At 55.2% G+C, this 25,466-nt stretch overlaps 3 protein-coding genes across 4 annotated transcripts in view; 1 reads left to right on the forward strand and 2 right to left on the reverse strand.

Moving 5' to 3' along the window:
* Positions 1–83: 83 nt before the first annotated feature.
* TTC16 (tetratricopeptide repeat domain 16) lies at positions 84–14,199 on the forward strand. The gene is made up of 14 exons (XM_077768272.1): positions 84–409; positions 1,048–1,220; positions 1,554–1,644; positions 1,787–1,930; positions 2,908–3,008; positions 3,100–3,229; positions 5,335–5,549; positions 6,182–6,426; positions 6,771–6,912; positions 9,907–10,072; positions 10,514–10,660; positions 10,828–11,001; positions 12,882–12,969; positions 13,356–14,199. Exons 1-14 carry the CDS (start codon positions 329–331, stop codon positions 13,946–13,948), a joined length of 2,490 nt encoding a protein of 829 aa, XP_077624398.1. The 5' UTR covers positions 84–328; the 3' UTR covers positions 13,949–14,199.
* Positions 14,137–17,975, reverse strand: TOR2A (torsin family 2 member A). 2 transcript variants are annotated; one of them, XM_077768269.1, is made up of 5 exons: positions 17,690–17,964; positions 16,813–17,078; positions 15,881–16,056; positions 15,106–15,233; positions 14,137–14,932 (listed from the first exon to the last, which is right to left on the reverse strand). In XM_077768269.1, the coding sequence occupies exons 1-5, from the start codon at positions 17,838–17,840 to the stop codon at positions 14,688–14,690; spliced, it is 966 nt and encodes a 321-aa protein (XP_077624395.1). In that variant the 5' UTR covers positions 17,841–17,964; the 3' UTR covers positions 14,137–14,687. The 2 variants fall into 2 exon arrangements, with proteins under 2 accessions (XP_077624395.1, XP_077624396.1); XM_077768270.1 differs by lacking the exon at positions 15,106–15,233 and having other exon boundaries at positions 14,709–14,932; positions 17,690–17,975.
* A 1,886-nt stretch (positions 17,976–19,861) lies between these two features.
* SH2D3C (SH2 domain containing 3C) overlaps positions 19,862–25,466 on the reverse strand; it is a 29,001-nt gene continuing 23,396 nt past the window's right edge. Inside the window, exons 7-12 of the mRNA XM_077768273.1 lie at positions 24,633–25,168; positions 23,583–23,698; positions 22,857–23,028; positions 21,946–22,057; positions 21,370–21,576; positions 19,862–20,466 (exon numbers count right to left, since the gene is read on the reverse strand). Of these exons, the coding sequence (XP_077624399.1) occupies positions 20,291–20,466; positions 21,370–21,576; positions 21,946–22,057; positions 22,857–23,028; positions 23,583–23,698; positions 24,633–25,168 (1,319 nt within the window). The 3' untranslated portion in view covers positions 19,862–20,290. The remainder of the gene's footprint in view (positions 20,467–21,369; positions 21,577–21,945; positions 22,058–22,856; positions 23,029–23,582; positions 23,699–24,632; positions 25,169–25,466) is intronic.

A 25,466-nucleotide genomic window follows, 5' to 3' on the forward strand; every position in this document is an offset into this window, starting at 1 on the left:
CCGCGGGCCGCCATGCTCCTGAGGAGCGGAAGTGGCGGGGCGGTGGCTGAGTCTGGCGCCTCCGCTCCTTCCGCGGCGCCGCGTCACAGCGTTCCTGTGGGCTTTGTTATGGACTTGCGGAGCGGCCGCACGACCTCGGGATTGGGAGGAGGGAGACTTGTTCTGGCCCCTGCTGTGGCCCGGCCTGGCTGCGGAAACCTGACAAGTCCTCTCCCTGACGCACCACAGCCTCCCCCGCTGAGAAGTTTGCTAACCTCCTTCCGGCGCTGAACAACCCACGGCTCCCGGAGGCGTGGCCTGAGGGGCGGGGCTTGTGGGCGTCCTGGAGATGGTGCCTAGCAACGTCAAGGGCAGGCTACGTCGCGGGGGAGGTCCTCCTGGAAGGGAATTCATGAACAGCTCCAGAGAGGTGCGTGAGAGGATCAGGAGACAAGAGACCAAGGCTGAATTCTCAGGAAAGGTTTTAAGCACAGGAGAGGAGAGGCAGGATCAGTTGTGCAATTCATTAAAGTCCCTGGCCGCTGCACACAGAACTGAGGGCTCGGGACCTGTGTCTGGTTGGGAGGTCCGAGAAGTGGCCGGAGCTGGCGTCCAGGCAGAGGTGGGATCTGCCCAGACGGGAGGATGAGAGACGGGGAGGGATCTAAGAGGTGGGAGAGCCTGGGGCAGACTCAACGGAAGTGCTCAGTTTGGCCTGCTGGGCGTGAGAGGGGCTGCGGGGCCTCAGCTGGAGACATTAGAGATTTGGGTGTCCGGAGCTGGAGCTGGAGCTGAGGGGAACCGGGAGGAGAGCAGAGCGCAGTGTGCGTGAGACCCCAGGCCCTTGACCTGGACCATAGGAGAGGGAGAGAAGCAGGACTGGAGAGAGAGCAATTGGAACATCCCCAAGGGGAAGGGAGCCAGGAGTGCCACCAGAACCCAAACTGTGCCTCCTGGCAGCCTCATTTCCAGGCCTGGTCCATCCTGTAAAACACCTGAGGACAGTGTGTCAGCGGAGCAAGCGTCATCTCTGAGGCCTCCCCCCAACTTGCTGTCCCTTGGTTCTAGGATGCTCTGGAGCCTGACCCGGCTCCCTCACAGCACATCCCAAAGCTATGGGTGAATCCAGTCCCAGAGGAGACCCTACAGCGCATCTTTGGGACCAGCCAGGTGTTCCAGAACATTGATTATATAAAGCCAAAGGTCGTGGGATTAACGGTGCCCCTCAAAGTCAGGGAGTAGTGAGTGACTACTTTGTCCTGGGGTCCCAGGGTCCTTCTCTGCACAGCCAGTGACATGCCCTACAGCTTTGGGTTGGTTACTCTCCCTCTCTGGGCTTCAGTGAACTCAGCGGTCTAACAGGGTTCTTCCATGTGAGCAGATGAAGATGCGGCCCTGGACGAGCTCCACAAATTTCAGCCTCCTTTCCCTGGGTCCCTGTCTGCCTGCCCAACCCTGTCCCTCCACCCACCGTCCCCCCAACCCAACCCCTCCTCCCAACTCCTGCTGCCACAGCTGTCTGCCCTGGGCTGGTCAAAGTCAGGGCCAGCCCCTCTGCCTCCTGCCCCCCACAGCTACCATCAAGGCCAGCAGTGCTTGGAGAAAGAAGACTGGGAGATGGCCGTGCTGTACTTTTCCCGCGCCGTCCACCTGGACTCCCAGCTGGTGAGCAGTGGGCACGGGCAGTTGCTAACACACACTTTGCCCTCGCTGTTGAGCCTGCCAGGCCCCTTCTTTCGGTCCCTTCTGGTAACTGAGCACCAGGCCTCAGCGGAGGGGACAGCAGCCCGGGTTCTCCCTCCCCCAGGTAGACTTCTACGCTTTGCGAGCTGAGGCCTACATCCAGCTTTGTGACTTCTCCTCGGCCGCCCTGAACCTGCGAAGGGCCTACTCCTTCCAGCCGGAGAACACCAAGTACCTGGAGCGGCTTACCTTCGTCCTTTACCTTCAGGTGCCTGGGGCTGCTGCGGGCCCACCCAGGGCGCCCACCTCACCCCCAAGCCTGTTGGCTTCTCCCTTTAGCTGTGGGGGTTTTCATGGCTCCAGGGACCAGCCCTGCCTCTCTAGGGACCTTCGTGTCCCATCTGTACCTGCTGCCCCTCTCACGACCTCTCCCACCTCCTGAGTCCATTACTACCAGGGCTGGGTATTTTGTAACATTACCCAACCAGAGTTTTCTGCAGTGATGACAGTGGTCGACTCTGCACTGTCCAATCTGGTAGCCATTAGCCACGTGGGACTGAAGAGCCTTTGAAATACAGCGTGACTGGGGAACTGATTTTTAAATTGTATTTAATTAATTAATTTAAATTTGTAGAGCCACACGAAGCTGGTGGCTACTGACCTGGGCCACACAAACCTAGCCTCTTAGGCTCTAAGCACTAAAAAGGTTAGCGCATCCCCTATTCACAATTCAAGACAAAAATATTAAATCACAAAATACCAACAAAGTCCGAGGTTTGCTGTTTCTGTATTGCTGTCTCTCTCTTTTTTAATGTTTATTTGTTTATTTTTGAGAGAGAGAGAGCATAAGCTAGGAAGGGGCAGAGAGAAAGAGAGGGAGACAGAGAATTTGATAGTGCAGAGCCTGATGCGGGGCTCAAACTCATGAACCACGAGATTATGACCTGAGCCAAAGCCGGACCCTTAACCAACTGACCCGGAGCCACTCAGGTTCCTCTGTATTATTGTTTTTTGTCAACTATAATTCTCTTGCTGTGTCTCCCTAGCTCTATATTTCTCTCCATCTCTGTCACTATCTCTCCGTCTCTCTGTCTCCATCTCTGTGTCTCTGTCCCCTGAAGTTTCAGATCTGGAGGGCTGTGTCCCTGTTTCTTATCTCTCTCCCCTCCTGCCCCCGTGGTGCCCCCTGTAACTGAGAGGTGCTGCTGGGTCACAAGCAGGAATGACTGCCTCCTGTGTCCCCAGGGCCAGTGCCTGTTCGAACAGTGTGCCTTCTCGGAAGCCCTGAAAATCTTCTTGCAAGCCTCTGCACTGCAGCCCGAGAAAGCCAGCTTCCGCTACCGGTGGTGGGTGCCCGGCACGTGTCGTCATTCCCCTGGCAGCCCCTTCCTGCCCCTCTCGCCCGGCAGACAGAATGCTTCTGCCCTGTGTCCTCAGCATGGCCTGTCTCCTGGCCCTCCAACGGCACCAGGACTGCCTCTCGCTCGTCACCAAGGAGGTGCAGCTTGGCACGACCAATCCCGATGTCTACATCCTCCGGGCCAGGCTCTACAACTTCTTCCAGAAGGTAGAGCAGGGAGGGCAGGGCGGGGGTGGCCCTCCCGCTGCCTGGGTGCCCCCAGCATACCCTGAGATTATGGGAGACCGACAGGCTCTCCGTGTGGTGGTGACATTGTCCTCTCCGGGTAGAGTCCCCAGCCATCACTGACCACTCGACATAGTTGTCCTGTTGTCACTCAGCTCTGGCTCTGTGCCAGACCCGTGTCGACCCTCAGAAACCACAAGGTGGGAAACCTATGCCATCCCTGCCCTTGTAGATCTTACAGCCCTAGGGGAGACATCCCTAAGCAGACAATTATACAAACTGATTTCACGAGTCTGTGAGTGTGGGAAGCATCACGGTGTGGGGGCACCCAAGGATCCATTAGATAAGGCAGCCCTTCCTCCTCCCTTCCTTTCCCTCCTTATTTTTTCTTAAATGTTTATTTACTTTGAGAAGGAGAGAGAGCATGAGCAGGGGAGGGGCAGGCTCCATGTAGGTGCAGAGCCCGACATAAGGCTCGAACTCACAAAATGTGAGATCATGACCTGAGCCGAAACCAAGAGTTGGACGCTTAACCAACTGAGCCACCAGGAACCCCCTTTCTCTCCTTATTTGCCTCAGTGAACATTTAGGGAGCCCTGCACTGGGCGTGGGGCCAGACAGTATAGGGAAGAGCTGGGAGCAAGGGAAACTTGGGGTCACAAGGGAGGAGGGGACTGCGAGTATGAGAGGGCATCAGACAGGCTTTTGTGAACTGAGGACACGGACTTCTTCCTGGGGCAGCAAGAGCCTCAAAGGGGAGCTCCCTGGGGCAGTGGGCTTTCAAAAGATCCTTTAGGCTGCAAGGTGGAGTTTGGACTGGAGGGGCAAGTCAGGAGGCCAGGAGCCCGGGAGCCGTCCAGCTGGAGAGGAAGATAGAGAGAGGATGGCCATTTTGGGGGGGGAGGGGGCAGGAAAGGGGCAAATCCCATAGTCCTTTGGAAGTCAGGCACAGAGACGGACAGAGAAGAGGGCATGAGGGAAAGGGAGGGATCGGGAACAATGCCTGGCGTTCCTGCTTGGCCTGGTGCAATGGAGCGGGGGAACTCGGAGTGGGGGGTGGGAGGGGGTCCTCTCCGTCACCAGATGGGGCATCCTGGGGGTAGCTGGAAATCCGAGCCTCTCCATACTGGGGTACAGGTTTCTGGGCCCCACAGTGACTCAGGGAGAGAGGACTCGTAATCATTGTAATTGTCAGTAATTGCTGACTGTGGGAATTTAGCCCCTCCCGCCACCTCCGCCCCTGTAACAGGTGCACACCTTCAAAGCACTTGACCCGTGCTTGTATTTAAGACTCAAATAACCCCCCTTTGAGTAGATACAACCCATCGTCCTCTTTTCACAGATGAGGAGCTGGGTCCAGAGGGCCTGGTTGACCTGTCCAAGGTCACATAGTCAGCTCTCAGTGGTGCTGCTTTTGAACCCAAGCCCACCTGCTCCAAAGCCCTGTCCCTTGCCTCTGCTGTCTTCCCCCTCCTGACTTCCACTTGCACCTGGTGTCCACGCTGTTTGCTCTGCTCACCCTCCGACCAATTACCCGACAGGATGCAGGATGCTTGCTAAACCTGTTTGTTGACTGACTGACAGACTTGCTTACCCCATGGAAGGTATTTGCCTGGGGATATTTTCTATCCATGCACATGCCCTGGTCTGCATCTGTTCCTTGTCAGAGATGTCTTGGGCTTCAAGGTCAGGGAAGTTGGGGAGGTCATATGCGTGGGAGGAGAGGGAGGATATGACAGTCACCATCAGGAGGACATACCCTCCGCCCACCTCAAGTGACCTTAAAAGAAGTCCTCTGAGGAGGAGGCATCTGCACCCCCATTCTACAGCAGAAACCACCCAGGTTGACCTGGCTCACCTGAGGTCACATCTGGAGAGGGACCGGCAAGGGATGGGGCCTGGGATGGGATTTTCCCACAATGCTCCCTGCTTCCTTCATGGTGCTNTCAGGGACAAGGGTGGGAGACGTGGTGCCTGCCTGCCCAGAGAAAGGCCCCTACAGGCCCGGAGGTGTGACCGTGTCACCATGGGACAGGTCAGAGCTCAGCTGAGCCCACTGCCCTGATGCCATCCATGGCCCCCTGCAGCCTAGCCTGTGTTTTCGAGACCTGCATAGCGCCTTGCTGATGGATCCCAAGCACCCACAGGCCAAGGTGCTGCTCAGGATGTTGGTGGACCAAGCTCAGCAGGCTTGCCAGGACGCCAGGACCTTGGCCGTGCAGGGCAAGCTTCGGCACGCTCTGCAGCACATCAACTGTGCCATCGAGAACAACCCTCTGGATCCTGGACTCTTTCTCTTCCGGTACTTTGTGTGGAGGCGCCCATCTTGGATCCTGCTGTGTAGACTCAGGAGAGGCTTTGACCCTCCCTCAATTTCCCCATGTAGCCTCTAATAATCTCTCCCTACAACCCATTAGGGTCAAAGCTGGGGAGAAGGCTGGAGCTGCTCTTGCCCTTAGAGGAAGGGCAGGCGGCCACCTCAGTTAATCTGGGGATCCTGGCTCCCCCAGGCCTGCCAAGCATTCATGTTGGGAGTCTCAACCCAGCTCAGTGGACAGGCTCGGGTTTGAATCTCCCCCCGCCCAGGATTCATTACATGATTTGGGGCCGTTTAACTTCCTTGAGCCTAGGTTTGCACATATAAAGAGTGGGGAAAACGTCTACCCTGTGCACAAAAAGGCCTCAGCATAGAGGTCTGCACACACCTGCTTCCCAAAAATAAAAGTGGAAGCTATTTTTGAGTAAAACGAAACTACCAGTGACCAGCTGGTTATCCGAGTGGTAACCAGAGCCGGCCCCACACCTAAGCTGGTGCACGGGGAGAGGGGCCCTCATGCCACCACCACCGCACAAGATGGTCCAGACTGGCCAACAGTCTGGCTGGCCACCCCGGTTGGTGGGGGCTGCCTTGGCCCTCATGCCCCTCCCCCGCAGGGGTACCATGTACCGCCGCCTCCAGGAGTTTGACGCTGCTGTGGAGGACTTCTTGAAGGCGCTGGACATGATGAGCGAGTCCCAGGAGGACATGGTGCGGCAGGCGCAGCGACAGCTGCTGCTGGCCTACAACGACTTCGCGGTGCACTGCTACACGCAGGGCGCCTACCAGGAGGGGGTGCTGCTGCTCAACAAGGCCCTCAGGGACGAGCAGCAGGAGAAAGGCCTGTACATCAACCGTGGAGGTGCGTGCGGGCTGCCCCGGCCCCTCTAAGTCCGGGGCAGGGCACCTGAGGCCCGAAGGAGGGAGGACCGGAGGAAAGAGCCTCAGTGCCCTGGGGACACACTTTGGGAAGTGCTGCCTTAGACAAACGGGCTACAGCCTCTTGAAACTGCTGAGAATGAGGCGGCTGGGAAAAGGTGCCCCGAGACAAGGAAACCCTCGGCAGGCGCCCGCCACCGCCCACGGGGAGTTCCCAGCCACCAGACTCAGGATCCCCTGGGGGTGGGGAGGCAGTGCTGGGGCTCCTGGGCACTGGACTTGGGGACCCACCCACTCAGCCCCTATCTCCGGGTCCCTGGGCCCCAGATTGTTTCTTTCAGCTGGGCAATCTGACCTTTGCGGAGGCCGACTACCAGCAGGCGCTGGCACTGAGCCCACAGGACGAGGGTGCCAACATGCGCATGGGCCTGCTGCAGGAGAAGATGGGCTTCTGCGAGCAGAGGAGCAGGTGCGCGACCCGTGGGCGGGCCCAGGGCGGGGCTGCGGGGGGGCGGGGCCTGGCTCCAGGCTGCCTACTGGGACCCTGGGTAGAGACCCTCTGCTCTCCCAGGCAAGAGTCCTAAGTAACGATTTTAGTTTTCAAGAGTCCGTGAAAAATTTTTCACTTTTTTCTCGGAATATTGTTATGGTAATTGCACTTTTTATAAAAAAAAAAGAAAACAACCTGTGTTTGGTAATGTATAATCAGAACATGAATCTGCCTCCCAACACCAATCCCCCATAAGTTTGTAGAGATCCTTCCAGATTGTTTCCTATATATGTATATTTTTTAAATAAAGTCTTAGGGGTTTTTTTGGTTTATTTATTTTTGAGAGAGAGAGCGAGAGTATAAGAGGGAAGAGAGAGAGGGAGACAGAATATGAAGTAGGCTCCTGGCTCTCAGTGCAGAGCCCGATGTGGGGCTCGAATTCAGGAACTGTGAGATCATTATCTGAGCCGAAGTCAGACACTTCACCAACTGAGCCACCCAGGCGCCCCTCCTATCTATATATTAACAATTGTCATCATTTTACAAAATGAAATCATACTAAACTGTCTTTTGACTTCTGATCTTATACATAGGGCAAATTCACTCTTCTTTATTATTTGCATGGTATTCCGTTCTATGGAGGTACCACAATTCGTTTCTTTAGACAACTTTCATATATATATATATATTTATAGTTTATTGTCAAGTTGGTTAGACAACTTTCTACCGATGAATATTTGGGTTGTTTTCTGTTTTTGTTTTTATTATAAATAACATAATGAGCACCTAGGACATACATTTTCATGCTTTATATTAGGAATGCCACAGTTCGATTGCTGGAAGCCAAACTGTTGTGTTACAGGGTGTGAACATTTAACATTTTAAAACAGAATATCTTGGGGCACCTGGGTGGCTTAGTCGGTTAAGCGTCCGACTTTCGCTTAGGTCGTGATCTCGCGGTTCGTGGGTTCGAGCCCCGCGTCGGGCTCTGTGCTGACTGCCAGCTCGGAGCCTGGAGCCTGTTTCAGTCTGTGACTCCCTCTCTCTCTGACTCTCCCCTGCTCACGCTGTCTCTCTCTCTCCTAGAAATAAATAAAACATTAAAAAATAAAAAATAAATAAATAAAATATGAAACAGAATATCTTGGGGTGCCTGGGCGGCCCAAGTCAATTGAGCATCCAACTCTTGATTTCAGCTCAGGTCATGATCTCAACAGTTTGTGAGATTGAGCCCCATGTCCTTGGACTTCATGCTGACAGTGCAGAGCGTGCTTGGGATTCTCTCTCCCTCCCTCTCTGCACCCCTCCCCACTAGCTCTTCCTCTCTCTTTCAAAAGAAATAAATAAACTTTAAAAAACAACATAATATTCAATTGTTGTCCACAAACAGTAGTCACTATAAACTTCCCCCAGGAAAGGAGAGCCTTGGTTTTCCCAAATCTCCCTAGTGCCAGGTGTTAAGACTGTTTTCTTTTCTTTTCTTTTTTTTAAAGACTATTTTTGACTCTGCTAATCCAAAGAAGGAGGCAAAGAAACACTCTTGCAGCTCATTTATCTTGCAAGTTTAAATTGCTAGTGCGCTGCGGCATCTTTTCGTCATTGTGGCTGGTCCCAACCTTTTTGCCCATTTTGCTATTAAATTGCTCCTGAAGGGGTGCCCGGCTGGCTCAGTTGGTCAAGTATGTGGCTCTTGATCTCGGAATTGTGAGCTTGAGCCGGCGTTGGTCATAGAGCCTATTTAAATAAGTAAGATTTTTTTAAAAAAATAGTAAATTGTTCATTAAAACTTTTTGTTGTTGTTACAAGAGTTCTTTGTAGGCTAGGGGAATTATCGTCTGCCTTTGTGGGAAAATATATTTCTCCTATTTATTTGTGGTGGTTTTGCTACTCAGTAACTTGGATTTAATCATAGCCAAGTTCATTTTCTCCTTTTTAGCTCTTGAGCTTGTGACATTCTCAGAAAGGTCTTCCTTACTCCTAGATATTAAAAACATTCACTTAGAGGGGTGCCTGGGTATTTCCGTTGGTTAAATGTCTGGTTTGGTTTTGGCTCAGGTCTTTTTTAAAAATATGTTTTAATATCTATTAAATATTAAACTTTTAAAAATATTTATCTTTGAGAGAGAGACAGAGATAGAGACAGAGCATGAGCAGGGGAGGGTCAGAGAGAGAGGGAGACACAGAATCTGAAGCAGGCTCCAAGCTCTGAGCTGACAGCGCAGAGCCCGGTATGGAGCTTGAACTCATGAACCGCGAGATCATGACCCGAACCAAAGTCGGATGCCCAACCATCTGAGCCACCCAGGCATCCCCGGGCTCAGATCTTGATCTTTTTTTTTTTTTTTAAATTTTTTTTTTAACGTTTTATTTATTCCTAGGAGAGAGAGAGAGACAGCATGAGCAGGGGAGGGTCAGAGAGAGAGGGAGTCACAGACTGAAACAGGCTCCAGGCTCTGAGCTGGCTGTCAGCACAGAGCCCGACGCGGGGCTCGAACCCACGAACCGCGAGATCATGACCTAAGCGAAAGTCGGACGCTTAACCGACTAAGCCACTCAGGCGCCCCTCAGATCTTGATCTTATGGTTCTTGAGATGGAGCCCCACGTCAGGCTCTGTGCTGACAGGCTGATAGCAAAGAGCCTGCTTGGGAGCCTCTCTCTCTCACCCTCTCTGCCCCTCCCCCACACTCTGTCTCTCTCTTTCCCTCTCTGCCTCTCCCCCACACACTCTCTCTCTCCCTCTCTTAAATTTTATTTTTAAAAAACCCATTCACTTATATTGGGGTCTTATACTAGCATTTAAGTGTTGGGGCCATTAAGAGTGTTACTGTTGGAAGAAGAGCAGAGGGTCATGGTGGAGCTGGGGGAGCAGAGACCAGCCTGATTTTCCCAGACTCCCCAGGGGGGCCCAGGAACTGTTATTTCCCTCCAGAGGGCCCAGCTCGCAGCAGCCCGTGACCCACTGTGTCCTGCAGGCAGTTCCATAAGGCGGAGAGCCACTTCTCCATGGCCATCCAGCACAGCCCCCAGCAGCCCCAGTACTACCTGCACCGTGCCAGGAGCCGCCAGTTCCTGCAGGACATTATGGGAGCCCGCCTGGATGTGGCCACCGTCCTGCTCCTCAACCCCAAACAACCTAAGGTGGGTTCCTCCTGGGCCAGGAGGGCGGGCTCCAGAATCAATACCCACGGTTGCTATAGATACTCCCTGCTCCCAGAAGAAGTCAGGTTTCCTAGCAAAACTAAGAGCTGCCAATGCCAGGCACTTACAGCGTGCCAGGTACTGTGCCAGCCACTTCAACTTGCGCTGCTGTTTTTCCCTCTTCAGCACCCCAAGAGACAGGTAACATTATTATCACCCCCAATTTGTGGGTGAAGAGGGGAGGGTTCAGGGAGGTCAGTTCCCTTGCCGCAGGGCACACACTTAGAGGTCAACCCCCCACAGGCCAGCACCTGTGATTGGCTGGCCGGGTCCTGGCACTCTTCCTCCTCACAGGCTCCTCCCAGCTCTGGAGCCCGAGGGTCTGGCCCTCTAAAAACCAGTTTGTAAACCCTTCTCTACCCCCCCACCCCCACGCCCCGNCTGCTCCCACTGGTGACCAGCCTCTTCCCAGGCATGTCGGTGGAGGAGGTGCTCAGCAGCCAGGTGGCCCACCTGGCCCGCCTGCAGCTCGATCGGGTGTTGGAGAGCAGGCTGCAGGCTGGCATCCCTCAAGGCATCGTGGGGCAAGTTCCTGGAGCGGGCACCCCGGGCCGGGGGCGGGAAATGGCCCGGCGTCAAGACTCCTGCCCCACCGCCTCCTCAGGCGGCTCTCCAGTCCCCCGGGGATGGTGGGCCAAGTCCGGGGGGCGGGGGGCCCCTTACCCAGAGCTCCGGGGCCCTGGCTTGGCAGGCAGCTCAGGGAGCGGGAACAAGAGCGCCAGAAGGCACGGGCCCTGCGGCTCTTGTGGAAGCGGGAACGGCCTCTGGCTGAGACCTCCGAAGAGCTCAAGGCCACCCCACAGACCCTGGAGGGAAAGCCAGAAGGCCCAGAGGAAGAACCTGAGGCCCCCAAAGAGGAGGGAAAACAGGTGAGCGGGCCACAGACCAGGGCCTAGGGCCCTGGCGGTCGGAGAAGCGGTGCGTACCCCAAGCCAGGGCTGAGGGATGCAGATTGGCTGGAGGCTGGCATCCAGGCCTGGCTCAGCCACCACTCAGCTGTGTGACTTGGGCTGGGGACGCTTTGCTTTGAGATGGGGATGGCACCAATAAGGGGTGGGCACATGAGGATGTGGGCCCCTCACAAGGAGGCCTCCCCACACCTTGCCACACTCACTTTCATAAATTCCGTGTGTGCTGGCTGTTTGTGCCAGGATTCTACAAAGTTTTTATTGAATGTAACTATACACAAATCATAAGGGCGTGACCCGATGAATTGTCACAAACTGAATACACCCCTGACACCATTATCTATTGAAAGCCCCCTGCCAGGTCCCTCCCCTAGCCCAGGTCCCAAGGCTGTCCTGATTCCTGACATCACAAATGAACGGGCCCGTTCCTCACATCCGTGGACAAATACGGTGGCCTGCTTGCCTCTGACTCCTCTCACTAAGCATGTTGGTGAGATGCAGCTAAGCTGACTGCTCGTTCTCGCTGTAGACAGTCCCATCCTGTGAAAGCCCCATGATCTGTCCGCTCAACTGCTGACAGACAGCAAGTACACTTGTGTTCAGAGGAAGCATTACTAATGAGTACATAGACTCCAGCATCCCTTGCTGTAAACGGAACTAGCCAGTGCTAGTTTTCTAGCTCACGCCGGAACACAAAAATATAGAACCCCCTGAAGTCACTGTGAGCTCCCTCCCTCCGTTGGTAGCGCTTGCTGCTCCGCCTGCCCCTCCTGGCTTCCATTCCCCGTGGCCTGCGGGTGTGAGTGGGCCGGAGGGGTTCAGCAGCCACGAGCCTGGCTGTGGAGTCCTGCGGGCCTGGATCCAAGCCCCGCCTCTCTGCTTTCTCAGCTGTGTGTCCTGGGCAGGCTGCTCAGGCACCCGGAGCCTTAGTTTCTGGACCATGAAAGGGTAGTTCGCTCCCAGGTATGTGGGAGGATGAAATGGAAGAAGCATGTGACGTGTAAGAAAGTTCCTCCAGGGGCGCCTGGGTGGCTTAGTCGGTTAAGTGTCCGACTTTCGCTTAGGTCATGATCTCGCGGTTCGTGGGTTCGAGCCCCGCGTCGGGCTCTGTGCTGACTGCCAGCTCAGAGCCTGGAGCCTGTTTCAGTCTGTGACTCCCTCTCTCTCTGACCCTCCCCTGCTCATGCTGTCTCTCTCTCTCCTAGAAAAAAATAAAAAAATTAAAAAAAAAAAAAAAAAAAGAAAGTTCCTCCATTCTTCACTAGCTATTCCCCAGGGCGCTGCACTTTACAGTTTACAGAAGCCCGTCCCACACTTGAACTCATTCGCATTTTGTTTTTTGTTTTTTTTCACTTGCATATTTTTATTTATTTCTAGGAGAGAGAGAGAGAGCGCGAGCGAGCGAGAGAGAGAGCGTGAGAGAGAGAGAGAGAGCGTGAGTAGGGGAGGGTCAGAGAGAGGGAGTCACAGACTCTGAAACAGGCTCCAGGCTCTGAGCTGGCAGTCAGCACAGAGCCCAACGCGGGGCTTGAACCCACGAACCGCGAGATCATGACCTAAGCGAAAGTCGGACGCTTAACCAACTAAGCCACCCAGGCGCCCCATCATTTGCATTTTGAAACTGAGGCCCAAGCAGCTTCCCAAACACTGCCCTTCTCACAGTGCTGCGCCAGTCTGGTCTGCCCACTCCACTTCCCGGCCAGCCTTAGCGTCTCCATGTTGCACCCAGCTCTAGCTGGGGACCCTTGAAGAGCTCTGAGCTGCTGTTCTTCCTTCCAGAGCTCTGCACTGGCCCGTGGCCTCCCGCAGCCTGTGACGGCCCTGCCTGTCTTCTGCCCTAGGAGGAGAAGCCGAAGCCTGCACCCAGCCAGGTGACATCCCTGTCCGACAGCTACTTCAGCCAGACCTCTTCAGGCTCCATCTTGGGCTGTAAGTCGGCAGCGCTCCTGGGTCCACCGAAGTGGCAGAGTGGGCAAAGGTCAGGGGTCCGAGACTCTCTGGCCCGTGGGTGCTTCTGGGCGCTGCTTCTTACAGCCGTGTGACTATAAAGCAGGAGTAGTAACCGTCACTCTGCAAGGGGCCTGGTGAACCCTCAGTGAGGGCTGGACGAGGCGGTCCTCAGTGTCTCCCTCTTACCCTATAGCCCTGGCCCAGCTGCAGGGCTTGGGTTGCCGAGGAGGACTAGGCTGGCATCATCCAGCAGACCTTCCCCTTGGCCGTGCAAGACCTCTGGGGGATGGGCAGGGGTGAGACTGACACCTGCTTTTGCCGGAGCTGTCTGCGAAGGGCAGCCTAACTCGGCACATCCTTCCCAGTCAGGGTCATGTCCACCCCAGAGACAGAGACGTCCACTACCTGCCAGGATTACAAGAGCAGCTCGGCCACTGCTCTGACATCCTCAGACTCCTCACTGCTGAAGACTCAATCCTCAGACCTGCTGGACAGCAGGGAAGACCTAAACTTGGGCCACAGCCCCAGAAAAACCAAAGCCACCGAGGACCAGAGCCGCAGGCCCAGCAAGACCGAGGTCGCCCAGGGCCAGAGCTGTAGTTCCAGCCAGACAGAGGCCACCCAATGTCCAAGACAAAAGCCTAACGAAACCAAGGCCACTAGGGGCCCAAGACAGAGGTTCAGAAAGGCCAAAGGTGCCCATGGCCAGAGCTGGGGACCCAGTAAGGCTGCCACCCAGGGCCAGTGCTGGGGACTGATCCGAAGTTCCAGCAAGACCAAGGATTTCTGTGACCCAAGTTGGAGCCCCAGCAACATTGAGGCCACTCAGGGCCAACACCAGACGCCCAGCGAGACCAAGACTGCCCAGAGTTGGAGCCAGAGCACAAGCCCAGATTCCAGCAAGACAGAGGTCACCAGGGGACTGAGCCCAAGTCTCAGAAAACCCCAGACCACCTAGGGCCTGAGCCAGAACCCCAGAAAAATCAAGCCTGGCCAGGATCCCAGCCCCAGCCTCCCTCACCTCTTGCTGGGGACGGAAGAGATTCTAACCGCCCCCCACCCCCACCCCCAACACACGCACACACTCACTAGCGCTCAGTGAAATAGGCTCCTTCCAGAGCAATTAGATACCTCAGCCAACATTCCTCTGGTCCCATGGCTAAGTTTATTGTGTTTGTTCTCTTATAAAATTAAAAACTTTAAAAACTAGGCCCAAGTGGCAGCTTGAGTCCCTCTGTTCACAGAGACGGAATTCTCAGCCTGGCTTTATGATACGGGGACACAGGGTGTGGAGTGGAGCATTGAGACTGTGGTGCCAGACCAAGGGGCCAAGAGTAAGACTGAAGAGGGAGGGGGCAGCCACGAGCCACAGTCCCTGAGTTACAATTCACATTTTAAGAAGGCTCAAGCTGGAGAGCAAGGGCAAGGCTCACTGAAGTTCTGGGGTCACCAGTGATTTCCCCAGGGAAGGAAGCAAAGGCCAAGATGCCCTGGAACCAGTTAAGAGGCCAGGGCCTGCCCTGGCCCCCTGGCCCCCTGGCCCCCTGGCCCCTGTTCCTGGCCAGCACGCCGCCTCCTCTTCACTTTGGGCTCTGGGGCTCACTCTCCAGGCGGCTCAGGAAAAGGATCCCTACTGCGGAGGCCCCAGGGCTTTCCTGCACAGGCTGGCCGGGAGGGCAAGGGTGCCATCTAGAGAGTCAGAGGAAGAAGGCAATTCTGGAAGCCACAGTTTTGCAGCCGTTGGAGGAGAAAAGCTGCTCGTCCTCAGGGAAGAAGGTGGTGCTGTCCAGCACAGCCTGGACCACCTCATCCCTTGGCTCCAGGCCCAGCTGCGCCAGCTCGTTGAGCACGCAGTGCCGCACGTGGTGCCGCTGCAGCGGTAGGAAAGGCACCAGGACGTCTAGGAGATGCTCTTCCATGATGCCTGAGCGCCAGAAGCCATCTGCGGGAAGGGACAGTGGGGGAAGGGTCCGTGTTGGGCTCAGGGACAGCCCAGGCGCGCCAAAGCGTGGGCTGAGAAGTACCAGGTCACCGGGCAAAGCATCGGCCCCAGCCCTGGGTGAAGCCCCAGCCCGCTGAGGTTACCCCCGGGTGGGCCTCCCGGGCTGAACTCACGGTGCGGGCTGTCCAGCACAGCCTGGGAGACGACCCGCTCCAGCTCCTGTAGGCGGATCTCCTCGCGGTCCCGGCGGCTGCGCCACGCCTCCAGTGCCACCTGGTTGATCTGCTCACCACCAGTATTGCTGAAACCATGGAGAATGCGGGCCGTGGCTCAGGATGGCCCTTGCTTCCCATGTGCCACCTAACGCGACCTGAGCCAACCAGCAGGAGCCAAAACACTCACCGAAAACATACCACAGGAACCCCTTCCTCTCTCCAGAGCCTGTGTCTACAACCATGACCCCTGGAAATTCACCTATATGTGCCACGCACACTGGAGTCTACAAAACACTTTTGGGTCCCTTAACTGACTTTCCCTCCCCCAGCCTCTAGGAGGACAGTGAGGCATTGATGTTGGCCGTGCTGTGCAGAGAGGAGATGGGAGTTCAGAGAGGTGAAGTGATTTGCCCAGGGAAACACAGCTAGGACTCAGAGGTGGGACTCGAATTCTAGTCCTGTTTTTCCCAGGTCTGTGTCCTGGCCCAAAAGAGGGAAACCCCTGAACCTAGCAAGCTTCCACAAACACACGGCGAGGATCCCAAAGACTGAGCCCCGCGTGGGCTTTGAGAATGTCAAAATGGGAATAACAGTGCGACAGTGAGAGTGTGAGGGGCTTTGGAAAAGCCCAACTGGGAGGAAAGGTATTCTGCTATGGGACCACAGGCCAAGACCGATGGCTGAGACCTGGGATAAATGTCCCCCTACCACCCTGCCGCAGAGCCGCGCCCACCTGATGAAGATGAAGATGGCTCTGCGATAGTTGGTCCCGAACACGACCCAAGAGGAGCCCAGGAAAGGCCGCAGGACCTCCATCAGGCCTGGGGCCAGCTTGTCCATCTCGTCAAAGAGGAAGAGGGAGCGGCTGCAGGCAGTGAGGTTCCCCTGGACCCAGCTCTTAAGATCCTTCTGCAGGGGAGAGGCAAGAATTGGAGGGGGTCTGGAGACACTCCTCTAACCCCAGACCTCCTCCCAAGGCCAGAACTAATCCCCTTCCCAGGAGGAGATGGTCTCCCAGAGAGAACTACTCCTTTCGTGGGGCTGGGGGCAAAACAGCGGCCCTGAGAGGCCAGAGACTTGTTCAAGCTCACACAGCAAGTCAGCAGGCGCACAGAGACTCAAACCCATGCCTCACATCTGCCTGGTCAGGACTCACTCGCAGATATTTCCTACTTTCTATGAAAGGGGAAGGTCCCTCTCTGCCCCCTGAACCGTCCCAATAATGTCGACAGCTGAAACACATCAGCCTGGAAAGTACCTTGCAATCAACAACAATGATAGTAGTAAGAGCAACTGGTTCCTGAATACTTATTCTGAGCCTCAAATTGGGACTATGCTTTACAGAAAGAAGATAACGCAGACTGTCTGGCAAAGGTAAGTGCTCAATAAATAATACCTGCACCTATATAAGCCCATGTCCCTCACAACAACCTTGGCAGGGAGGTAGCATTACTGCCCCCCAGGATTTAAAGCAAGAACTCCCTGCCAGGTAGAATGGCACCATCTCAAGCTCTGTTCACAACGGGTCCTGAGGGCTGAGGCTCCAACTGGCTGTGTGGCTTGGAGCAAGTGGCTCTCCCTCTCTGGACTGAGGACTCATTCACTCCCTAGGGTCTGCCACCCCAACGTGCAGGTGAATGGCGGTCCTGGATGCCACCAGCCTACCTTGTAGCGCTCCATGTGGCTTGGGTGGGGGAAGTGGATGACGGGGGAAAAGTGGTGTACATGAGGGCTGCGGAGGCCACCCCGGAAGAGGTAGCGTGCCAGCAGGGAGCTGACGTAGGACTTGCCAGTGCCTGTCCAGCCATGCAGGGAGAGGACCAGTGGCTTGCTGGGGGCTGGGTCCTGCACAAAGGCCTTCACTGCCTTCACCACCAGAGCCTTGGCCAAGTGCTGGCCAGCAAGGTGCTGGGCCAGGTCACACTCCAGACCTAGGGCCACAAGGAGGACAGAATCAGAGCTGAGGACACACACACACACACACACACACACACACACACGCTTGTCACAGAAGGGATTGGGAGAAGTCGTATCTGGAACCCGGTCTAGGGTTCCCTGCGTTCTGGGACATTTTTACAAGCTGTCTGTAGAAAGGGAGTGGGGCCCTTGGGATCTCGGGCTGCAGCAGCCACCCTCAGACCTGACTCAGCTCGGTAGCGCCCCCACCAGCCCGCCCTCTGTATGGCGCTCAGCTCCAAGTGGGTGTGAGCTGTCAACAGGGTTGGCCCGACTCCTCCCCACGCCCAAGGCAGGCTTCTCCTCCCTGGAGGCCCAATCTCCCCGCCAAGGCCCTGCTGTCAAATGCCTCTCTCCATCCTGGCAGGGCTCTCCCTGGACCCCAAAAAGGCTTCCTCAAACCTACGCCCCACGTCCGGGGCTCCAGGCTCTCAGCCCCTCAACGCCGGGCCCACTTCCGGCCCCGGCCATCCGGAAGTCTGGGAGTCCCGGCCCTCGGTTCTACCCTCCAGCTCTGGCCCTGGCGCAACCCCAGGGTCCGAGGGCTCCCCAGTCCGCCCGCCCCTCGGCTCCTGCGGCTCCTCACCCTGGAAGTCGGGCTGGAAGTCACATTCGCAGAAGGCGCCGAAGTGGCAATGCAGCGAAGTCAGGTCCCAGGCGGCGCCTGCGGCCGAGACCAACCCCAGCAACCCGAGGAGCGAGCCCCAGGGCCGGCAGCCGCGTGTCGCAGCAGCCATACGGGTGAGGCAGGAGCCGGGTCTGGGCCAACCGCCCCTCCCGGGAACCACAATTCCCGGCGTGCACCACTCCGTGGCAGTCACTACAACTCCCGGCACCCCCTGGAAGGCCGCGCCACAGTCCCGCAGCAGGACCGCAAGGTAGCCTCTAGGGGGAGCCCACGAACCGTCCAATCCAGGACTGCGGGGCCACGTTTCCGTGGCCACGGTAACTAGGAGACCATAATAGTGCCGAAAGAATAATAAAGGATTATGACCACAAAGGGTGACGTAACAATTGTAGCAAAAACTTGTGCGGCACCTTAAATCTTGCAAAGCGCCCTTTTCGTGCTCTTTTTTTCTTTTACACGATTAAAGAGCGCTCAGTAATATAGCTTTAGTGAGCACCTACTGTGTTCCACTAGTGTTGGGTGACTTATAGATCATAACACTGCCGGTCATACAAAGAAATAGTAATGTTTTGGGGTGCCTGGGTGGCTCAGTGGGTTAAGCGTTGGAGTCTTGATTCGGCCTAGGTCAAGCTCTCACTAAGTGCGGAGCCTACTTAGGATTCTCTCTCTCCTCTCTGTCCCTCCCCCACTCTTTCTCTCTCTCAGAATAAACTTTTAGGGGCACCTGGGTGGCTCAGTCGGTTAAGCGTCTGACTTCGGCTCAGGTCATGATCTCACGGTTCGTGGGTTCGAGCCCCGCATCCGGCTCTATGATGACAGCTAGCTCAGAGCCTGGAGCCTGTTTCCAATTCTGTGTCTCCCTCTGTCTCTGACCCTCCCCTGCTCACATTGTCTCTCTCTCTCCCTCAGAAATAAATAAAACATTTTTTAAAAAATAAAATAAACTTTTAAAAACATGATGTTTCTGTGAGATACAGGCAAAGTGTTTTGACTCAGTAATCAATAAATGACTATTGACAATCCATTCTGTATGAAACATGACAGTCCCCTCTAGCAGCCACCATGCCCTAAGTGCTTGAACATCAATCCTAAGGAATTGATTGTGATTGTCCCCATTTTATTGAGAAGAAAATTGAGATCCAAGGGATTAAGCCTCTTGTCCAAGGCCACCAAAGTCAAGCTGCTGCCAAAGACCTAATGCACTATGTTAGCCAGCCTCTCTTGGTCAAAGGATTTAGAAGGCAAAGGACCCCAGATGTTTTATATTCAGTGAACAGGCTCCCAAGGCATCCAGCCTGGCCAGGAATCGTTTGATCCACATTGCCTACCTCCTCTATCCATGGAATCAAAACAACTGCTTTCAGGGCCCTTCTCAGAGATTCCCTGCTCCACCTACCTAACACACACAGACACACACACACACACACACACACACACACACACACACACACAGCCTTCTGGGGCCATTTCAAAGCCTGAAAAGAAATTAGGGGAGTTAGAATCCTAAATTTCAAAAACCCAGGTGCCTGGGTGGCTCAGTCGTTAAGCATCTGGCTTCGGCCCAGGGCATGATCTCAGAGTTTGTGAGTTCAAGTCCCATATTAGGTGAGCACGAGAGGGTGAGCCCCACCTCTCTCTCTGTCAATTGTGGGATTCTCTCTCTCTGCCTCTTGCTCACTTGCACTTTCTCTCGAAAAAAGAAAAAAGAAAAAAAGCACCCTTCTACCCCAAACATCTGAAATGCTTGGTTGTGCATTTGTGGGAACCTTAGCTGGGCTTCCCAAAGCAGGAAACCGGGTAGCAGGAGGGGCTGCCCAGGGTTTCTCTCACTGGTTGGAATTAGCTGTTTATCTCCCCCACTGATCTGTGAGCTCCTCCAGGCCGGGGACTGGGCTTTATTTATTTATATTTGGGGCTTGAACCCACGAAGCATGGGTGAAATCAAGAGCCAACCAACTGAGCCATCCAGGCGCCCCTGGGACTGGATTTTAGTGTTGGCTATAACTGGCTGCTGGTAGAATCTGAAATGTCCCAGGTACTAATTAAGCATTTACTGTTGAATGACTTTTTCCACTTTTCACCTAAGAAGAGACGCTTCCTTCCACCCCAGGGCCCCCGGAGAGACAGAAGAAAGAGCCATAAAAGTTTATTATATGAAAGAAAGAACATGGCTGCTGTACATCTATTTACAGAACAGACAGACATATTTACAACCAGGTGGAGGTCATGGTGTCTGGCGGGTGCCCGGAGAAGAGTGAAGAGGCGTGAGGAGTCTCCCATGGCTCAAGCACAGGGTACCTCGGCAGGAAGGGGGAGAAGCAGAAGCCGGAGGGAGGGAGAAGGTTCCAGTTCTTCCTGAAGGGAGACTTGGTGGGCACGTAGCAGGTGAGATGGAGTCCAGGGTCCATGCAGGACCCTGGAAGTGCAACGGAGATCCTGGTTTGGGCCCAGAACATTCTTGGGCTGATCACAGTGTCTCTGGGGTGCTCTGGAGAAAGGTCTGTGCCCCCTCTGTCCCTGTTGCTGCCCGCAGCTGCAGAGGGGAGGGGTCCGTGGGGGTCACAGCTCGCTGGAGCGGACAGCAGGTTCCAGTTTGTGGGACAGGGCAGTGAGGACCTTGTCAAACTTCTCATAGCGCCGGGCCTGGTTGCTGCTGGCGCCCTGGCTGCCCCAGAGAAGGCGCATCTGGAACTCGGTGCTGAACACCTCGAGCAGCTCTGGCCGGGCCTGGAACCCTGCAAGACAGGGCGCAGAGGTCAGGGACTACCACCCAGCCTGGGAAGGCCTGGGGCTCCAGGGCCTTGCTCCCAAGGCACCTCCCCACAGCCCCACCAGCAATCGAGCAAGGTTTATTAATGAACATGACCGTGTCTACCACATATAATTTTTGAATCGCTAGAAGATAAAAAATATTAATGTTAATTTGGGGACATTTTTCCTTCATTTTTTGTATTTTTCTGTAAGTTCCAAAATTCTTCCCAAGAAACGAATACATTTTGCAAGTACATTTTTGTAGGTAAAAAAATTGTTTGGTCTTTCCGAAAAAGGGTGAAAAACAAACACCAGAATATTCTCACCATTTGCCTCAGGACAATTGTGGGTGATTTTTGGTTTTTATTTCCTTTTTGCTCAGCTGTAATTTCCAGTTTGTCTACAGTGAGCTTTCCTGACTTAAATCATGCCTAAAGCAGTGAAAGACTGAAGCCGCTGTCTCTGCTCCTTTCACGAGGCAGTTCTCCCTTTCGCCTAGAGGAGGCGCTCCTCGAAGGCAAGGCAGGTGTGTCTCCGCCAAGCGGAGACAGGCCAAGCGCTTTGCAAACAACCTTGTAAAGTAGTCCTGCTAGGACGTCTACTTCACAGATGAGAAGACTGAGGCTCAGAGAAAGACACACAGCTTTGGTGCTCTTTGAATCATCTCTGTGTCCCTGCACCCACACCGGATGCCTTCCACTAACAGTTGAACTGATAAGTGAGTGAAAAACGGAGAAGAAAAAAGAGCCAGGGAGCGAAGCAGGAAGAGGGATGGAGAAATGCAAATAGACCTTTGGAGGAAAGGGGAGAGCAAGTCCCGTGGAGGGAGGCCCAAAGACCGAGGACTGTCTCACCACCCCCCACCCCCCATTCGATTTGTGACTCACCCTGCAGCTTGACCTCAGCGTTGGTGTGATACAGGCCTCCGTGGTGTGCCACGGTGCGGGCAGCCTCCAGGTGGGCCAGGACCACCTCCACGCCGTGCTCCGTGCTGCCCCAGGGCTCAGGGCCCTCGGCCGGGGCCGAGTCACATTCCAGCAGAGTGATGAGCGGCAGCACATGGGGGAACGTGGTGTTGCTCAGCGGCGGGCCCTCTGCAGGGAGGGAGGCAGGTGCTTAGAGACTCTGGAGGCCCCACCATCCGCTCTGGTCCCAGGAAACAGGTGCGGCAGGGGGAGGGTCTGCCTGGGGTCCCTGACTTAGCCCCCTGGCCCCTGACTCCTGAGGCAAGCCCCTAATTTTGGATTCTTCCAGCTGAACCCACTGCAGCCTTAGCACAGTGCTGAGGGCCGAGCCTGGCCCTGGCTGCGGCACACACAGTCGTCAGGCACAGAAAGTGAGCACAGGAAGAAGAGCCCACACCGAGCTCAGTCAAGCTCTCATCATCCACATTGGGAGAGCCTTTGCCCGCCCAGAGAGAGCTAGAGCCTGTCCAAGGTCACACAGCAAGGCAGGGGAGGTACCTTTGCCCTCGTTGAGGCTCTTGAGAAATGGCTTGAGCTTCTTCTCGTAGAGGATGGCACCCTCTGTGTGTCGCTGCCGAAGGGTCACCCATGTCTGCTCCAGCCGGGCAATCTGGGGAGATCAGACTGTGAGCAACCAGCCAGGGAAGGGGCACGGGCCACAGGCCACCCTGCTGAGTGGACACCCAGATGTGGGATAGTAATTATTGTCATGGTCACCATTCAGGTATCAGTGACAGTGCTCGCTGCATTTCACAGTCTCTCTTGAAGCCCCTTGCAACAATTCATTTTATGAATGAGGGAACGAAGCCTCAGATAGGGGAATGACTTGCCCAAGGACATTCCAAAATTAAGTGGCAGAGCTGGGAATTGAACCATGGCTTCTGGGACCCTGTTGTTACTATTGACTAAGCATAGGAGAGCAAGTAGAGTGTGGATGAGGTTTGGGCTCTGAAACTAAACAGACCTGGTTCAAATCCCAACTTTTTCAGCCTCTGGCTGTGTGACCTTAGGCAAGTACTGCTGTGCCTCCGTTTGTCCAGAAGTAAAATGGGACAATAAAGGCACTTACTTCACAAGATTGTTTTGAGGAATCAGTGCTTGTAAAGTACCTAGGTGTAGCACCTAGCATATATTAAATGCTTGCTAAAATATAGCCATTTTATATTTATTCTTGAAATTCATATTAATATTCGTCACTCACTTTACAGGTGGGTAAACTGAAGCCCAAAGAAGGGGAGAGACTTGAACTCCGTTCTAACAGTTACCCTTTCACAAATGCTGCCTAAAAGTCACCAAGTTCTTCCTGATTCAATCAACATATGGCCCTCCCAAAGGAATACATTCCAGGAATGCCTGCTCCTCCAGGCAGCGACTACCTGAAGCCCAGCTCAAGATGCGCCCCTCAGTACCTGAGCCATATCTAGGGCGCCCATGACCGCAGCGAAGCTGAACATGTTGCCCATGGTCCCCCGAAGCTCGGCCGCCAGCTGGATGGTCTTGTGCAGAAGCGCTGCCCGCTCCTCGGCGGAGCCCGTGCAGCCCAGGATGTCCACGGCCAGCATGATGGACATGGTGTGGAACCTGTCAGAGCCGCCAGGTCAGAAGGGAGGGGTCCTGTCACTGCTTGTGGTTGGGCACCGAGGAGCGAGGAGCGGGGGCCGAGCCCAAAGTGACAGGTTGGAAAGGGTCAATGAGATTGGGGGGCGTGGCCAGAGTGAGGGAAAGCAAGCCCAAGGGCTTCTGATTGGTCACTGTGAATCAGGGGCGGGGCCAGAGGCTTTTGAGCGCCAGACTGAGGGGCTTGTGATCGATTAGCGGAATTCCACCGGCTGCACACTTTCAGGAAAGAGTACCTAGAGCTGATGGGCGGGGCCAAGGCTCGTGGGGTGTGACTGGTCAAGAGGGCGCAAAAGATGAAGCCGGAGACAGAGGACTCAGTCTTTTGGGAAATTAGGATTGCTTGGAGCTGGACACCGAGAAGTAGCGTTTCGTCGATGGATAGATGGATGCTTAGCCAGAACCCATGGGAGCCGGGCCGGGGATTCTGATTGGCCAACCGGCCACAGCAAAAGGGCAGCGAGGTAGCCCGGGGGTTCCCTCCCCTCGAGTCCTCGGGGTGCCAGTGCTTGCCTTACCTTTCCAGCAGGTCTAGTCGTAGCTGCCGGCCATGGGGGAGGGTGAGCAGCTCCATGCCCCAGCGGACTCCCATTAGGGTCTGCATCTCCTTGGTAACTCCCAGTATCCTAGCAACCTGCAAGGACGCCCAGAGGGCTGATTAATTTCCTGTCGCGGCTGGCCCAAGCCATCTGGGAGTCAGAGAGCTTTTTCTAGGAGGGCAGTGTGGCTGGGAGGCCGGGTTTGAATTCCAGCTCTAACCCTCTGCCGTGGAGCAAATGAACCTCATTTTCTCAGAAATGGGGGATAAACGGGAAAATGCCCAGAGGTGTTTGATATGTGCCAGAGGTGACCAGGATACCTTTATCCCAGAAGGCAAATCTGAGGCCCAGGGAGGGAAAGGGCTTGTGCAAGGTCACACACTGGCGGGAGAACCCAGAGATGCTCTCTTCACACCTAGCACTCTCCACAGGGGAATATCTCTACACCGTTTTCTTGCTTCCTAAGCTCAGAGACCAATGTGGCCTCCAAATAAAGTAATCAGTGCCCCCCTCCCCAAAAAACTTCAGAGGGAGAAACTGAGGTGCAGAGAGAGTCTGTGTCCTTAGATGGTCAAGATCCATTCAAAGCAAAGGCCCAGGCATTTGACAATTTAGGAGTCTAGCCTGTGAGTTTTGCTTACTTTGTCCACTAGGGGGTGTGGGGGCAGGTAGCCTTGGCTTCTACATTTTACATTCCCCCAATGGCCAGGCTGACTCTCAGCAAACTCAAAAAGTGCCCCAGGGAGCCACACACCACCAACTTTCAGCACTGTCCAGTTCCAGTGCCAAACTGGAGGAAGCAAGAATATCTTGTTGTTTGTTGTTTCAAAGGAGAAAATGAAGGCCCAGAGAGGTAAAGTGATCAGCTCAGAGTCACACAGCAAGTGACGGACAGCTATGAAGCCAGAATCCAGGCCCACTCACTATGCTTGGGGGAATTTAGGGGCTAGCTCCTCACCACCCCGACCCCTGTGCCAAAGCCAGAGGACAGAGGTGTTCTCTCTGCCCTGGTGCTCACCCAGCACCTACCAGGCAGTCAACTTTGGTGACGTGTCGGGCCAGCGTCCGGGCATCCACCTCTGCTAGCAGCTCCTTGACCTTGCGCAGGAGGCCCACCTCCAGTGGCCTGTTATCCTTGGGGATCAGTAGTGACTGGAAGGTGGCTGGGTTGAAGGAAGAGGTGGCTTCCACAATGGGGACCGTGAAGGTCCTGCCCCAGTCCCCCTCGGGGGCCCCATTTTCTGACAGTTCCTTTAGCTTTTCCCCGTAGCTCCTGGCCTGCCGGCTGGAGGCCTCGGCCGCTGCCCACTCTCGGCTGCCACGGACAGGAGGCTGGAGCTGGCAGTAATGGCCAGAGTCCGGGTCACTGTAGCTGCTAAGCGATGGTGATGGGGAGGCCTTGCAGAGCGTGTGGGAGGGACTGGCATAAGGGCCCTTGTCCGATTCCCCGGGGGGCTTTGGGGCACTTCCAGGACACAGCTGGGGTTCACTGGAGCGGCGGGTGACAGGAGAGGCAGGCAGTGCTGTGGCAGAGGGAGCTGCAGGGGCGGCGTGGACACGGGTCACTGTGAGGAGATAAAGGAAGAGAAGCAGTTACCAGGCCTCCCACCCAGTGAGGTTCTCCTATCTCTGCCCAAAGGACAGGCTCCATCCACCCTATTGGGGTGATGTCTCCACCTCCCTGCCCCGAGGCCGGGCCCAACAGGCTCTGGCAAACTGACCAGGCCTCTGTGACACTCTCAAGTCCTCTGAACCCCAGGAATTTGCATGTTCCTACCCTAAGGCTGCTGCAGCTGTGGGGAACCACCGAACTACTCAGAGATTCCCATGACTCCGGGATGCTAAGAAGCCCTTGCCGGAAGT

The sequence above is a fragment of the Crocuta crocuta genome, unplaced genomic scaffold (genome assembly GCF_008692635.1).
Source record: "Crocuta crocuta isolate KB4526 unplaced genomic scaffold, BGI_CrCroc_1.0 scaffold35, whole genome shotgun sequence".
NCBI classification, from domain to species: domain Eukaryota; kingdom Metazoa; phylum Chordata; class Mammalia; order Carnivora; family Hyaenidae; genus Crocuta; species Crocuta crocuta.